The 16,140-nt window shown below is 49.5% G+C and overlaps 1 protein-coding gene across 2 annotated transcripts in view; it reads left to right on the top strand.

Annotated features, from left to right (window-relative positions):
- The window catches only part of BRI3BP (BRI3 binding protein), a 28,158-nt gene extending 13,949 nt beyond the window's left edge, over positions 1–14,209 (top strand). Inside the window, exons 3-4 of one of the 2 annotated variants that reach the window (XR_008422088.1) lie at positions 9,330–10,586; positions 12,395–14,209. Coding sequence is in view for 1 of the 2 variants with exons in the window: in XM_053901919.1 (XP_053757894.1) it covers positions 9,330–9,751 (422 nt within the window). In the remaining variant the exon portion in view is untranslated. Of the gene's footprint in view, positions 1–9,329 lie in introns of both variants that reach the window. The other variant, XM_053901919.1, reaches the window with a different exon arrangement.
- The last annotated feature ends 1,931 nt before the right edge of the window (positions 14,210–16,140 follow it).

Here is a 16,140-nt window from a genome sequence, read left to right as displayed (position 1 = left end):
CCATTGGCCGTCGGTGACTGACTCAGCCTTCAGCCGCTCTCCCCTCCCTGGAGGTCAGGGGATGGGTCTGAAATTCCATCCTTCTCCTCACGATGGGTTCTCCTGGTCCCCCATCCTCAGGGCCTGTCCAGAGGTCACTGTGTCAACACATACTCAGGTGTGGCCGAAAGGACCCTGTTAAGAATTAATCCAAAGGTTCTAGGAGGAGCTCTGTGCCAGGAATGGGGACAAAGACCAAATATATATATATATATATATATATATATATATATATATATATATATATATATATACATACGCTTTTTTTTTTTTAACGTTTATTTATTTTTGAGACAGAGAGAGACAGAGCATGAATGGGGGAGGGTCAGAGAGAGGGCGACACAGAATCTGAAACAGGCTCCAGGCTCCGAGCTGTCAGCACAGAGCCCAACGCGGGGCTCGAACTCACGGACCGCGAGATCGTGACCTGAGCCGAAGTCGGCCGCTTAACCGACTGAGCCACCCAGGCGCCCCACATATACTTCTTATAAATCACTGTATCACACTCCAGAAACCCAAGTTCCCAGATGTCAGCCAAGGGCCATATTAATCCTTTCCGGCACCTCTTTCTAGAGAGCAGACTCGGGCCTGCCGTGTTAACCCGTTCCTGCACACTTCCTAATTCCGTGTCCTCTCTTGGCCCCTTGTGGTTCCTTCTCAACAAACCAGCCAGGGTGGTTTTAGTTTTTATTAGTTCTTTTGTTGCACAGAGTGATTAAAAAAAAAAAAAAAGGATCAGTCAGGTTAAGTCGTTCACCTTAAAACTGCCCAGTGACTTCTGTTGCTCTTGGAATTGACACAGTGCTCCCATGGGGACCGTCGGCTCCAAGGATCTGCCCAGCCTCCCCACCCAGCCCCGGCCTCCGTCCTGTCCTCGGACACATGTTTGTTTCCTTTAGGTGTTCCCCACTGGGAGCAGGCCCTCAGCCCTTTGTCTGCTCAGGTCTTTCCCATCCTTGGGTCTCTGGTACATGACACCTCCTCCAGGGAGCCCATCCTGACTACCCTATGTACAGGGACCCTGTTCTCACGCCTACAATCCCTTGTCAGCTGTAATGTTCCGCAGCTTGCACACGCGTGTGTATATGTTTATTGCCCACATTTCTTCCGGAATCAGCTCCTATGAGCAGGGTTTTGCCCATCTCCCCCAGGCTGCACCCTCCACCTCACTCTGCCTCTGGTGGACAGGGTCCCGTCATTAATAAAAGTTGGAGGACTCTTGGCCCCTCTGCTTCGCTGCTGGTGGGAGTTCACTTGCGTCCCCCCAAAAGTACCCCAAAAGCTCCAGTATCTATGAATGTGACCTTATTTGGGAATGGAGTCTTTGCAGATGTGATCAAGTTAAGATGGGGTCTATCCTGGATTAGAGTGGCTCCTAAATCCCAGCAGACAGTGTCTGGTGTCCTTGTAAGAAGAGGGAAATTGGGACACAGAGACAAACACACAGAGAGGAGATGGCCCTATGGACACGGAGGCAGAGACTGGAGGGACGTGGACACAAGCCAAGGGTGCCTGGAGCCCCCAGGAGCCGCAAGAGGCAGGAGGGACTCCCTCTGAGCGCTCAGGGAGCACGGCCCTGCCCACACCTTGATTTCAGAATTCTGGCCCCCAGCGGGCAAGACGACACAGTCCCAATGCTCTAGCAATGCCATTTGCAGCCTCCTGGGAGTCGGGCTGAGCCAACACACAACCCAGATATGGCAACTGTGTGCAATCCCGCTCGGAATCCGTATTCGCCACTCGCCCAGATTGTTAAACTCTCGGTATTTCCATCCCTGGCCAACAAGGAGCCCCGGAGAAGCAAACCTGATTGCAAAAAGTTGCATGCAGCTTGGAGCGGAAAGCTGCGGTGGAGACAGCCTCCTGATTACCTGGGAGGGGACCAGAGCAGAGTCATCCCGCAGAGGCCCCACATGCTTGCGTTCGTGGGGAGGGCAGCTGGCACGTTCCGGAGGTGAAAGAACCCCTCCCACGTCATGTTCTCCCCTTGTGTTTGGCGCATAAACTTCAAAGCAACCAGAGGCCTTTGGGATTTTCAGCTTCTGCTTAGAAGTCTGAGCACGCAGGAGGCTTTACGGGAAATAGCGTTCCGAAGTTGGATGTTCTGGTGCAAAAGGTCTCCGTGAGCACAATCCTCTAATTCCTGTCTCCAGAATCTCTCGGGGTACCGGTTAAAGTGGAGCCTCCTTAGCCAGAGCCGTCCGGTACAAAGAGAGCGCCAGATGATGTCACATGCTCTAGTTACCATGTTAAAAAAAGTAAAAAACCGGCGACACTAACTTAATAAGGTATTTCGGTTAACCCGAGAGATTCAAACTCCTGTCATCTCAACGTGTGGGAAGCGTGTGGCATTATTAATGAGGCGTCTTTACATTTTGGGGGGGGGGGGGTGTGAGGCCTTCGTGATCCAGCCGTGTTTGACACAGCACATCCCAGTTCAGACCTGCCACGTTTCAAGCGCTCAGTGGCCACACGTGGCCGATGGCTCCCATAACGGACACCGTGGCGTTGGCCTGCTCTAGGCCCGGCGGCTCAAGTCACTCTTCCGGGAAGGAGTTGGAAGGATGGACTTAAAGCCTCGTCCCTGCATCAGGCGGTTTACTCTGTCTCTGCCCTGTCCTCGCTGCGGGACCCGGGGCAAGTCATGCTGTGTGCCTGAGCCCCACCCCCCCCATGTGGAAAACGCTACGTGTCATCAGCACGTCGTGAGGACCAGATGACAATTTGTGCGGAGCCATCAGAGCAGCGCGTGGGCCCGCGGGAAACACCTTGTGACCCCTTCACGGCTTACGGAGGGGATCCGCTGCGAAAAGTCATTGTCAGGCCGCTGTGGGACCCACCCAGGCTCGATTCCCCACGCCGAGGGCCGTCTGTGTCCGGCTGCACACACAGCCGGCTTTCCCCTGGCTCTGAATCGGGGTGGACCCCTAATCCGGTAGGACCGGTGACCTCGCGGGGAGCTCGGACCCAGCGGCCCCGGGGAGAAGGCCACCTGAAGACCAAGGTAGAGTCAGGGGGATGCTCCCACGAGTCAAGAAGACCACGGATCGCCCACACCCCCCCCCCCCCCGAGGCTGGGGAGGGGCCTGGGACGGGCTGTCCCCCCGGCGGCCTCAGAAGGCGCCACCCTGCCGACGCCTTGACCTCAGACTGTGTGCGAATACGTACGTTCCCGTCGCCTAAGCCGCTCGGCCTGTGCTGCTTTGTTGTGGCAGTTCCGGGAAGCGGATTCAGGCAGGAGTGATGAGTTGCTCATGTTCTAGGTGCGATTTTTAGGGCGTCTGGCGAGGCACACTGCTTCTTACCCCCCTCGCTGGATTGCAGCGCGGGTTTCAGCGAGGTCGTGCCTGTGTCAACATTCTCGGCCCTAGTCCTAGATCCACCCCCACCGAGGGTCCTTGTCCTCGCTGGTCACCTAACTCAGCCCCTTGTTACCCTGATAATAACACGTGGTATGTAGCTTCAGATATACATAGGCTAGTCCGGTGGTTCTCAAAGTATGCTCTGAGGAACCCTGGAGGGGGTTCCTCAGGCCCCTCAGGGGAACCGTGAGGTCCCCCCTTCTCCAGCAACCTGTGTGAGGCCAGGCATTCAAGGGATCCTTCAATGTATCAATTCCACGTTGATAATATGTTGCATATGTTGGGCTAAATATCTTTTTTTTTTTTTTAAGTTTATTCATTTATTTTGAGAGAGAGAGAGAGAGAGAGAGATCACACCAAGTGTGCATGTAAGTAGAGGAGGGGCAGAGAGAGAGGAGAGGCAGAATCTCAAGCAGGCTCCTCGCTGACAGCAGAAAGCCCCATGCCGGGGCTCAAAGTCACCAACTGTGAGATCGTGACCTGAGTCGAAATCAAGAGTCAGACACTTAACCAACTGAGCCACCCAGGCGCCCCTGTTGGGCTAAATGTCTTAATGTTAATTTTGCCTATTTCTTTTTTGCCCTTTTTAATGTGGCTACTAGAAATATTTGTTTGTTTTGTTAATCATTCATTTATTTATTTAAAGTAGGTATTTTAAGCGTGCCTGGGTGGCTCAGTCAGTTAAGCGTCTGACTTCGGCTCAGGTCATGATCTCACTGTTCGTGAGTTCGAGCCCCGCATCAAGCTCTGTGCTGATGGTGTGACGTCGGCTTGGGATTCTGTCTCTCCTTCTCTCTGACCGTCCCCGACCTGTGCTCGCTGTCTCTCTCAAAATAAATAAATGAACTTTAAAAATAAAATAAAACAAAGATTTTATTCTTAAGTAATCTCTACACCCAACACAGGGCTCAAACTCACAGCCCCAAGATCAAGAGTTGCATACTCTATGGACTGAGCCAGCCAGGCGCCCCGAGAAATGTTTAAAATCTATCCGTGGCCCACGTTTGTGGCTGACATTCTGTTTCTGTGAATTCAAAACCAGATATGAGGATCAAGCTCTCTCCTAACAGCCCAGATATTAAAAAAAAAAAAAAAAAAAACCAACACAAGAGTTGTAAAAATGCAGAACATCTCACTGTTTCCATCATCGGGATTTTTTGGTTCTGTTTTGGAGATCAGTTATTCTTCTCGAAAAATATATTATTTGTGTTAGCCTGTAATGGGTCCCTTGTTATTTTTTTTCCAAATTTTTATTTAAATTCTAGTTAGTTAACATATAGTCTGTAATACTGGTTTCGGGAGTAGAATTTAGTGATTCATCACGTATTATACCCAGTGCTCATTATAACAAGTACCCTCCTGGGACGCCTGGGTGGCTCAGTCGGTTGAGCCACCGACTTCGGCTCAGGTCAGGATCTCGCGGTCTGTGAGTTCAAGCCCTGTGTCGGGCTCTGTGCTGACAGCTTGGAGCCTGGAGCTGCTTCGGATTCTGTGTCTCCCTCTCTTCTGCCCCTCCCCCACTCACGCTCTGTCTCTCTCTCTCTCTGTCAAAAATAAATAAACATTGAAAAAAAATTAAAAACAAAAACAAAAACCAAGTACCCTCCTTAGTACCAATCACCCATTTAGCCCACCCCCCACCCACTTCCCTGGGTTCATTGCTATTTCTAAACGAATTAATAATAACAATGTTTAAAAATTAATTTATATTGGGGCGCCTGGGGGGCTCAGTTGGTTAAGGGTACAACTCGTGAATTTGACTCAGGTCATGATCCCAGGGTCTGGGATCAAGCCCTAAGTCGGACCCCATGCTGAGTATGGAGCTTGTCTAAGATTCTCTCTCTCTCTCTCTCTCTCTCTCTCTCTCTGCCCCTCCCCCTCCACCTGCACACAATGCTCTCTCTCTCTAAAATAAAAAAATAAATAAAAATAAATAAATTAATTAATTTATATCTTTCGCTTAATTTTTCCGTGAACCCAAAACCCCTCTGAAAAATTGAGACTACTTAAAAAAAGAAAATGTTTGGGGCGCCTGGGTGGCTCAGTTGGTCAGGCGACTGACTTCGGCTCAGGTCATGATCTCGCAGTTCACGAGTTCGAGCCCCGTGTCGGGTTCTGTGCTGACAGCTGAGAGCCTGGAGCCTGCCTGGGATTCTGTGTCTCCCTCTCTCTCTGCCCCTCCCCTGCTCACACTCTGTGTCTCTCTGTCTCTCGATAATAAATAAACATTAAAAATAATTTATAAAAAAAATTTAAGAAAAATTAGCCTGGAAATATGAGGTATATTTAAGTAGAAAATCATAATGAAATTTGTTGTTGTTGTTTTAATTTTTTTTTTTAGCATTTATTTATTATTGAGAGACAGAGCATGAGCAGGGGATGGGCAGAGAGAGAGGGAGACACAGAATCTGAGGCAGGCTCCAGGCTCTGAGCTGTCAGCACAGAGCCCGACGTGGGGCCTGAACTCATAAACTGTGAGATCATGACCTGAGCCAAAGTCGGACGCTTAACCGACTGAGCCACCCAGGTGCCCCATTGTTGTTGTTTTTTTAACATTTTTAACATTTGAGAGACAGAATATGAGTGGGGGAGGGGCAGAGGGAGAGGGAGAAACAGAATCCTAAGCAGGCTCCAGGCTCCCAGCTGTCAGCACAGAGCCCGACGTGGGGCTCGAACTCACGAACTGCAAGATCACGGACTGAGCCGAAGTCGGACGCTTAACTGACTGAGCCACCCAGGCGCCCCATAGTGTTGACTTTGAGAAGAATGTTTATTCTTAAAACACGAGAGCCATCAGAATTGGAAAAGAAGACGTAAAATTATCTGTTTGCAGGTGGCATGATTTATCCATAGAAAATCCTAGAGACTCCACGAAAACACTGTTAGATCTGATCAATGAATTCAGTAAAGTTGCAGGGTGCAACATTAACATACAAAAATCAGCAGTATTGTTATACCCTAACGATGAATGTATCTGAAAAAGAAATAAAATGATCCCATTTACAATAGCATCAAAAACAATAAAATACTTAGGAATAACCTTAATCAAGGAGGTGAAAGATAAATCGTAAGACATCGACGAAAGGCATCGGAGACAGCGTGAATAAATGGAAAATTATCCCATGTTCATGGATTGGAAGAATTAATGTCAAAATGTCTGTTATTTACCCAAAGCCATCTGCAGATTCAGTGCAATCCCTATCAAGGTTCCAATGGCTTTTTTTTACAGATGTGGGGAAAAAAAATCCTAAAATTTACATGAAACTGCAGAAGCCAAAGGAACAGCCGAAGGAATCCTGAGAAAAGAACGCCACACCTCCTGATTTCAAGTTGTATTATAAGCCTTAGGAACCAAAATAGTAACCAAAACAGTAACCAAAACACTATAGTGCCAGCATAAAAACTGACACGTAGACCAATGGAAGAGAATTGAGAGCCCAGAAATAAACCCCAGGGATACGTGGTCAACTAAAATTTGACAAGGGAGCCAAGAATACTCAATGGAGAAAAGACGGTCACTTTAGTAGATGGTGCTGGGAAAACTGGATATGCACGCGTAAAAGAATGAAACGAGGCCCCTACCTTATACCACTCACAAAAATTAACTCAAAATGTATGAAAGACTTATTAAATGTAAGGCCAGAAACCATAAAACTCCATAAAGCTCTTTGACATCAGTCTTGGCGATGATTTGCTGGATTTGACACCAAAAGCAAAAGTAAACAAGTAGTACTACTCAAACCCAGAAACTTCTGCACAGCAGAAGAAACCATCACAAAATGAAAAGTACCAGGGCGCCTGGGTGGCTCAGTCGGTTGAGCTTCCGACTTCGGCTCAGGTCATGATCTCGCAGTTCATGAGTTCGAGCCCCGCATCGCGCTCTGTGCTGACAGCTCGGAGCCTGGAGCCTGCTTCGGATTCTGTGTCTCCCTCTCTCTCTGCGCCCCCCACCCCCGCTTGTACTCTGTCTCTTTCTGTCTCAAAAATAAATAAAAACATTTTTAAAATTTTTTTTAAAAAAAGAAAGTACCTATGGAATGGGAAAAACTATTTGTAAACCACGTATCTATTAAGGGGTTAATAACCAAAATCTATAAAGAGCTCCTACAACTCAATAGCGAGAAACCCACAGTCTGATTAACCTGGAAGTTAACTCTTGATTTCGGCTCAGGTTATGATCTCACGGTTGTTGGGACCGAGCTCCGTGTCGGGCTGTGTGCTGACAGAGTGGAGGCTGCTTGGGATCCTCTCTCTCTCCTCTTTCTGGCCCTCCCCCAACTCGTGTGCATGCTCTCTCAAAATAAATAAGTAAACATTTTTTAAAAACCCAAAAGAACAGATAGCCAACAGTTACATAAAAAGGTGTTCAACATCACTCATCGGGAAAATGCAAATCGAGAAACACATTATCTCGCACCTGCTGGAATGACCATTATCAAAAAGACAAGAGTTTACAAATGCTGGCAAGGACGCGGACCGAAAGGAGCCCTTCCTTGTGCACTGGTGGTGGGATTGTAAATTGAGGCAGTGAAGAAGTGACACACACACACACACACACACACACACACACACACACCGTGGAATGTTATTCGGCCATAAAAGAGAAGGAAATCCTGCCTGCCATTTGTGACAACTTGGATGGACCTCGAGGGCATTATGGCATGTGAAACAAGTCAGAGAAAGACAAATACCTGATAATCTCCCTTATATGAAGAATCTTAAAAAAAAAAAAAAAACCAGCAGGGGCACCTGGGGGGCTCAGTCAGTTGAGCGTCCGACTTCGGCTCAGGTCACGATCTCGCGGTCCGTGAGTTCGAGCCCCGCGTCAGGCTCTGTGCTGACAGCTCGGAGCCCGGAGCCTGCTTCGGATTCTGGGTCTCCCTCTCCCTCTGCCCCTCCCCCACTCATGCTCTGCCTGTCTCTCTCTGTCAAAAATAAAAATAAAGTTAAAAAAAAAACAGCAACAACAACAACTCATAGAAAAAGAGATGAGATTTGTAGTCAGAGGTGGGTGATAGTGGGTGCGGGAACTGGAATAAGAGGGTCAAGGTACAAATTTCTAGTGATAAGATAAGTAAGCACCGGGGGTGTAATTTAGAAAGTGAGGACTGCAGTTAACTCTGCTCTATGGTATATATGAAAGTTATTAAGAGAGTAGTAGATCCTAAGAGTTCTCAGGACGAGAAAAAAAAGCATTTTTTTTCTCTCTTTTTTTTTTTTTTTGTGTCCATATGAGGTGATGGATGTTCATTAAATTTATTGTGCTAATAATTTCACAATCTATGTAATGAGTCATGCTCTTGAACTTATACAGTGCTTTTTGTCAGTTATATCTCAATAAAGCTGTGTCAGTGTTCACAGGTAGGTGGTTAGGCAGGGAGGTGGCTTTGCAGCACGAGGGCCTCAGGACCGAGGCACCGTCCGTCTTATGGCTTAGGTGACTTCCCTTACCTCATGGCCCAATATAGCCGCTCCCACTCCCGCCATCGCATCTCCATCGCAGCAGGCAGAAGAAGAGAGAAAGGGCACATTCCTGCTACTTTTAGGAAAGACCCCACAAAGCCACCACAAAGTATCTCCTTGACCAGAGCTTAGTCTCGGAGCTTCAAGGGAGGCTGGAAACGCCTTCCTCCTAGGCAGCCACGCACCCAGCCTACACCTGGGCGTTGGCTACCATGGGAGACAGGAAGGAAGGAGATAGAGGACGGGCTCGTAAGCTCTGCCCTGCCACGAAAGGTGTTTTCAACTCAGGATGCGGCGGGTGGCCTCGGAGGGTGCCCTGCCTTCCCCCAGGGCTTCGCGTGAAGGATAAAGAGGCCGCGGACTTTACACGCGTAGGGCGGAGACCCAGCGCACCCCCGCGCCCCACTTGCAGAGAAGCCCCCGGCTCGTGCTGACCCGCCGCTGTCCCTCTTTTCTGTTCCGCAGTGTCGAACCTGTCCCAGTATTTCAGCCCGGCCTCGGTGGCCAACAGCCCGGCCCGCGCCCTCCTGCTGGTGGGCGTCGTCCTCCTGGCCTACTGGTTCCTGTCTCTGACGCTGGGCTTCACCTTCAGCCTCCTGCACGTGGTGTTCGGCCGCTTCTTCTGGATCGCCCGGGTCATCCTGTTTTCCATGTCCTGCGTCTACGTCCTGCACAAGTACGAGGGGGAGCCGGAGAACGCAGTCCTGCCCCTGTGCTTCGTGGTGGCCATCTACTTCATGACCGGGCCCATGGGCTTCTACTGGCGCAGCAGCCCCAGTGGCCCCAGCGTGGAGGAGAAGCTGGAGCACCTAGAGAACCAGGTCAGACTGCTCAACATCCGCCTCAACAAAGTGCTGGAGAGTCTCGACCGCACCAACGGCAAGTGACAATCAGCCGGCCGGCCGGGTCCCCCCGTACCAGCGCCCTGCCTCAGGAAGCAAAAAAGAAGAAGGAAGAAAAGAACAGCAAACCCCAAGCAGTCCTAATAAACATTCCCGAGCAGGAACCGGGGGCGCTTTGCGAGGGTATTTCCGGCCACGTGTCAACCCCTAGGACACGTTCCCAGAGGAATGACAGGATCGTGTATGCGGAACTACCCGCCGAGGGTCGTTAGTGGGGGAAGAGGTATTTTTTAAAACAAAGGATATAACCATATTAGCTGTATGGTAAGAGTTTATCTGTGCATAGTGCATAAAGTTAATTTTTTCAAGCACTTAAATACATCTTTTGTAAGGTTTTTTAATAAAGGCAGATCGAGTCAAGTTTAATAAAACTTTACACTGAGGGGAAGAATATGCTAATCGGACATTTTAGACGAAGAGTTCCAGTGTCACTGTTTGTTGTCACGGCATAGGGATTGGTGGGTGAGGTCTGTGTGCGTTCTTCTCATGTTCCAAAACCGTGAACTTCGTTTTATGTCATTTTTGGTTGACGGTGACTTAGCTGATAGATGTCGTTGTTTCTGGATGTGGGTGGTTGGGGTCCAGGACGAAACTAAACATCTTCTGGGTCCTCGTGACCCCAGCCAGGCCCCCGTCAATTATATTTCTAAATGGAGAAAGAGATCGTTATTCATAGCAACCCTGAGATCGTTTGTTTTTGTTTTTGTTTTTGTTTTCCCTTTCTGAACTTTGATGTATTTTAACCTCCGCGTTTTGTAAGGGAAGATCCAAGGACCAAGCAAAGAAATGTCTTTGGAGTTCGATGCCGAGAGCTACCTGGGTGAGTGGCAAAACTCCCCCTGTCCGGAGTCTATCTGATGCCCCGGTATCACCATTTGCCAGCTAGACCTGTAGAGAAAAGGTACGCTCTCAAGGGTTTTTATTTGTGTCACTGTAGTGTGGGTTGACTCAGGACCTCGGAATTAAAACAAACTCTAGCAGCTAATAACATTTTCAAGTCTCTTGCTGCTTATCAGGCATTCTCAGGAGCAGTAAGCAGCAATAAACACGCCTTGGAGAAGATCCGAATTCTTTTTCCTGAAATTTTTACGACACACGTGTTATGTGCTTTCTGTGTGAAGTCTGTGGTGCCCTCATTTTCGGCGGTGCCTAGGGGCAGAGAGGGACATACCGGGCAGACAGCGATGGGGGTCCTCGACAGGGGCGCCTTGCGAGGCTGGATCAGGGGTCGATGCACGCGGCCCAGTGTAGCCCCCCCCCCCCCCCCAGGCCTGTTGGTAAGCATCAGGCAACACATGAACAAGGAAAGGGAGGTCTGGCTGCCACAATCCTTCCCTGCCCACCTACGTGCCCCGGCGGCCCCCCGACAGAGCCTCTGTACGCAGATTTGCAGAGACCCCCCCACCCCCAGTTGGATCGGGTAGAACCAAGACTCCACGGTCCACCCATCGTTCCGGAGAAACACTCAGCTGTCTGCTAACTCCTGTGCGGTTTCCGTGAAGTTTTACTGCTGGATGCAAGTATCCGGAAAACCGGAGCGGATGTTTCTGAGAATGTTTACGAAACCTCTCTGTGTGAGGTGCACGTAACGGGACCCAACCTTTGCAGCATTCGGTTCGCTTCCTGAAACGCATACGTGTTTTCCGAGGTCTGCCCCGGGGCAAACCTTTCTCCAGGGGCATTTGGAGCCCGAAGCCATTGCAGTCAGAATCTTGGAGGCAAATCTCTTTTAGCACAAGGGGTATAAGAAATAGCCCCGGGGAGGCCATCCCGGCCTGCCTTCCTCTTGTGCGTTTGGCTCTCGTGCATCGGGCGTGTTGAGATCCCAAAGCATTGCTTTGCTTGTGCTGGCCAGGGCAGAACTGGCGTTCTCTGCACACAGCTTGTAAGTCCTAAACTGTCACTGGAATATCCCCTCTGTTCCCCCAGCCGCCTTCCCCCGCGAACCCTGAAAGGCACCGTGCTGTGTTGGGGTCAAACCGTTTTCACTTCCGGTAAACCAAGGGAGGCGCGTGCACCTGGGCACTGGCGCGCGGAGGCCGTAAGCAGCAGGTAGAAATCGCTGTTGGTCACATGCGCTGTTTCCACCCCATTAGCCAAGGGTTGGGCTCTCTGAGGCCAGCCTTGCAGTTTCATGCACTGCGATGAAAGATGGCTTTATTTGTAATGAAAGCACCTACAGTTAAAAAGGAGCATCACTTCAGGGCAGAACATTCTTTGGAATTCTGGTAGAAACCGTGGACGTTCGGTCTGAACAACGCCTGCTTTTTAACGCATCCATTTGACTTTTGTTTTGGGGCCTCGTCTTAACCCCGAATAGTTGGGGATTTCGTTTCCTCTCTCTCCGCTCCACGGAAGCTTGTTAGGGTACTTGGCCTTTCCCACTACTCCCCGTGTCTTTCTTTTTTCTCTCTTTTGTACATGGGAAAAAAAAAATGTATTTTTGTACCACATCTCATACCTGGAAGAGAAACCTTTTTTTAATGTCTTCCGGGTTGTAGGACCTATTAGCGCGACACTTCATATTCAGTGTGATCTAGAAAACCCTGACAGAAACGACCGTGGATGGGTTCAAATTAAGACTCTGTTTTCTAGAGATCTTAAACTCGACTAGTTTTTATTTTCCAGTGCCTCAGTAACAACCAACGCCAAGGACAGAAAAGGAGAAGGACCGGCCATCTCAAAATTGCTGGACTTGAGTGGATCTTCTGGGGTCTGTGTCCAGAGGGACCTGTTCCCTGACGTGCTGGCGAAGACGCTTCGTGGTACGTCAGCCCTCCACAAAGGCATTCCCCGTACTGGTCAAGATCAGCATCCCCTGGCTTCCGGTGGAGGGGGGGGGGGGGAGTCTTGGCCTCATGTTTCCGTGATAACCCACATCACTTCTGGGGGCAAAACGCAGCAACAGAATTTCTTGAAAGCTGCTCTTGTGAATTGTGCCGGGGTCTTCATTTACGAAGGTGACCTGGGTGACAGCACGGGGGCCAATCCCATTGAGAGAAGGTTCTCGGCACGGTTCCCTAAAGCACCTGGCCGCAGCATGCCTTGCAGGGCCTCGCGAAGCCTCACACGGGGTCGGGACGCGGAGTGGGTGTGTGTCTGGACTCCGTCACCGCGGTGGGAGGAAGCAACGGGTTTGAACATGCCCTACCGGGTGCCAGGCGCGGACGTGCAGGTTGGGGGGCAGTGGTCGGGAGGGTTGTGATGTGACTTTGCACGCCCGTGAGGGCTGGCTCGGGGGGGGGGAAGGCGTAAACCACCTTGATTGCCGGTCTGCCTCCGATTCAGCGGCCTCACGGACAGCTTAGGAAAAACACGCCAAAGCCAACGCATCAAAAACACGGTTAATACGCCTTGTCGTTAGCGGAAATTCTGAACCGTTTCATTTCTGTGCTTCCTGGTACTCCCCAAGATGCTTTAGGTGAAGGACGTCTGGTAACTTCTCCCTGACGGGGTTCGAATTGCCCGACTGAACCCAAAAGCCAGCTCCGGCCATCCAGCTGGCTTGTGTTAGCAGGAATTCCTAAGGCCCTGAGGTGTCACCCCCTCGTCCCCAAATCAAAATAGTAATGATAATAGATCTCCATTCCGCAAAGTTTTGTTTACGGTCCTTTGAGTCTTGGACGTTTTGCCCCTCACTTGTGAGTGGTGAGCGATAGAATTATCTATTTTTTGCAGGGTCTAGCATAGTACCCTTAAAATGAGTAACGGACAGCCGTCGGTATGATATACAGTCTCTGGGAGAAGCAGGCTTTGTTCAGCGTCCTGAGTTTTTTGCAGGAGACACGGCAGGACCAGTTTTTTCCCCTGTGGTGGCATAAAAAGCTGATGGTCATTTGCATCGTTTACGGGAAACCTGTGGCAGCTAACGGTGTCATCGACCCTATGTCCCCACGTCTTTTCGCAGATTTCAAGGTTTTATTGTGGTGTCAGCTTAACATTCGCATGTGTGTTCAATCTCTGGGTACCGTGCAATTCAACTGATTTCTTGTGATGGTGACGGTGATTTGTGCTCACTTAAAATCCAGCGAAGCAATCCTTTATTTCCCTCTTAACTGGGAATCATACTAGTGAGGTAACCGTGTCCATTATCGGAACAGTGCGTTCGTGATTGAGTTCATCCTGTGTGTGTATCTGGTTATAAATTTTATGCAGCATTTGATTTCACGCTTAATCTAAACCCATCTGATTTGAATACGCTGGTGTGTGTGTGTGTCTGTGCTGTGTGCGCATTTTAGTTGCCTAAAGCCTTGGGAAACTGATTCTGTGCGTGTCAAATGGAGATCTGAATGTATAAGGCTTCTTTTATTTGCAAAATGCTAAATACATTCCTCTTATTTATTAAATCACTGGCTTTAGTGTTCTGTAGAGATATTTGTAGACCGATTTCAGAACAGAATGAAAATATTGTGAAAATTGCGGCTCAATAAACGTTTATTGTAATTTCGTTGTACGGGCTTCCTAAATATATGTCATCACTCCTAACCGAGCATTTGTGGAATTTCCCCGACTTTGTGTTGGTTGATTCTGTGATTCTGTTCCCCGGTCTGGGAAATCAAATAATCTTAACGTGTTGGAGGTAGGTAGGGCCACCAGATAAAACATGGGATGCCCAGTTAAATTTGAGTTTCAGATAAACAACAAATACTTTTTAAGTATACATATATCCCAATCACTGTATGGGATATATATATACTAAAAAAATTTTTTAATGTTTATTTATTTTTGAGAGAGAGAGAGAGAGAGAGACAAGGCATGAGTTGGGGAGGGGCAGAGAGAGAGAGGAAGACACAAACTCAGAAGCAGGCTCCAGGCTCTGAGCTGTCAGCACAGAGCCCGATGCGGGGCTCGAACCCATGAGCCATGAGATCATGACCTGAGCCGAAGTCGGACGCTTAACCACCTGAGCCACCCAGGAATATACATATACAAAAAACGTATATTTCAAATTTAACCAGGAAAACTATTTTTATTTGCTAATTGGGGCAACCCCAGGAGGGTTTTGCAACACATGTAGACCCTTCCCCCCCATCCCGAACTGAGATGCTCTCCTGGGTGCTAAAAATTATTTCCTTAGCAAATATTCAGGAGCAAATGTAACATCAGAAGAGTCCGATGAAACACACTTATGACCCAAAAGTACTGCTCCTGGGCGTGTGAGTTATTTGGAGGCCACCTGGGTGACCGGCCCCTGGGAGAGGGAGCAGGTTAAAGGTAGGGAACCCACACCACGGGGGACAGAACAGCAAGTTAGCCACAACAGCCGCGTCGGGTCAGAAAATAGGAACCACGCTGAGACAGGAAAGCCTTGTCCCTTTGAGTGAATTAAATATAAGCCATTAATCATTTTGTGAGAGCACATTAAAACAAAACAAACAAAAAAAAAAAACATCTCGGTGAAAAACAGCAGGTGGAAAAGGAGGGTGGAAGCAGGTCCCGGGACCAAGAAAGTGTTAAACGAAATGGGAGTGAGGCCTCGCCCGGTGAGGCTGCACCAGGCTGAGCAGTGTGACTGACAGAGCAGAGGGCACAAATACACGTCCCTGCCCCCGACCCAGCCTCCATTTACCGTCTTCGCTTTCGCTGCCCTCTCTGCCAAAGCCGCCAGCTGCTTCCAGCCAGCAGGTGGTTTACCTAACACCCAGGGCAGCTACGTGGTGCATGGGCACCTCGGCACCTGTCCCCAGTCCGGACTGAGCTGTGCTGTTGGCCGCTTTTTTTTAAAAATATTTTTTTAATTGTTTAATGTTTATTTCGAGAGAGAGAGCGCGAGTGCACACAAGCTGGGGAAGGGCAGAGAGAGGGAGACACAGAATCCCAAGCAGGCTCCAGGCTCCGAGCTGTCAGCACAGAGCCCGACACGGGGCTCGAACCCACAAACCGCGAGATCACGACCTGAGCCAAAGTCGGACGCTCAACCAACCCGGTCACCCAGGTGCCCCCCGCTTGTTTCATTTTTAACGCCAGCTTTCCCGAAGTATAACTGACATACGGTGAACCATGCGTGTTTCAGGTGGACGGGGAACACATTGGCCGCTTCCCAAACCCTCAGTGTGCCGGCCTCTTGACCTCCCTGCTCTCCTGCTTCCAGGCAACCTCTCATCTGTACTCTGTCCCTACACATTAGCCTGCGTTTTCTAGCATTTCACACAAACGGAATCAAACAGCGTGTGCTTGCTTTTCTACCGTTCCGTTGGGCTCGGCGTAATTATGCTGAAATTCACCCAGGTTGGGTGTGTCCGTAGCTCCCTCCTTTCTGTTGCCGGGTCGTGGTCCGCTGCCTGAATATACCTCCCTTTGCGTATGCATCCACCTGCCGGCGGGTTGGGGCTGTTCCCAGTCTGGGGCTCTTACAAATAAAGCCACACGTAGGC

Source organism: Panthera pardus, unplaced genomic scaffold (genome assembly GCF_024362965.1).
Source record: "Panthera pardus isolate Hobbes unplaced genomic scaffold, ASM2436296v1 HiC_scaffold_15, whole genome shotgun sequence".
Taxonomy (NCBI): Eukaryota; Metazoa; Chordata; class Mammalia; order Carnivora; family Felidae; genus Panthera; species Panthera pardus.
Note: the sequence above shows the minus strand (reverse complement) of the source record. Positions and strands in the feature narration are given on the sequence as shown.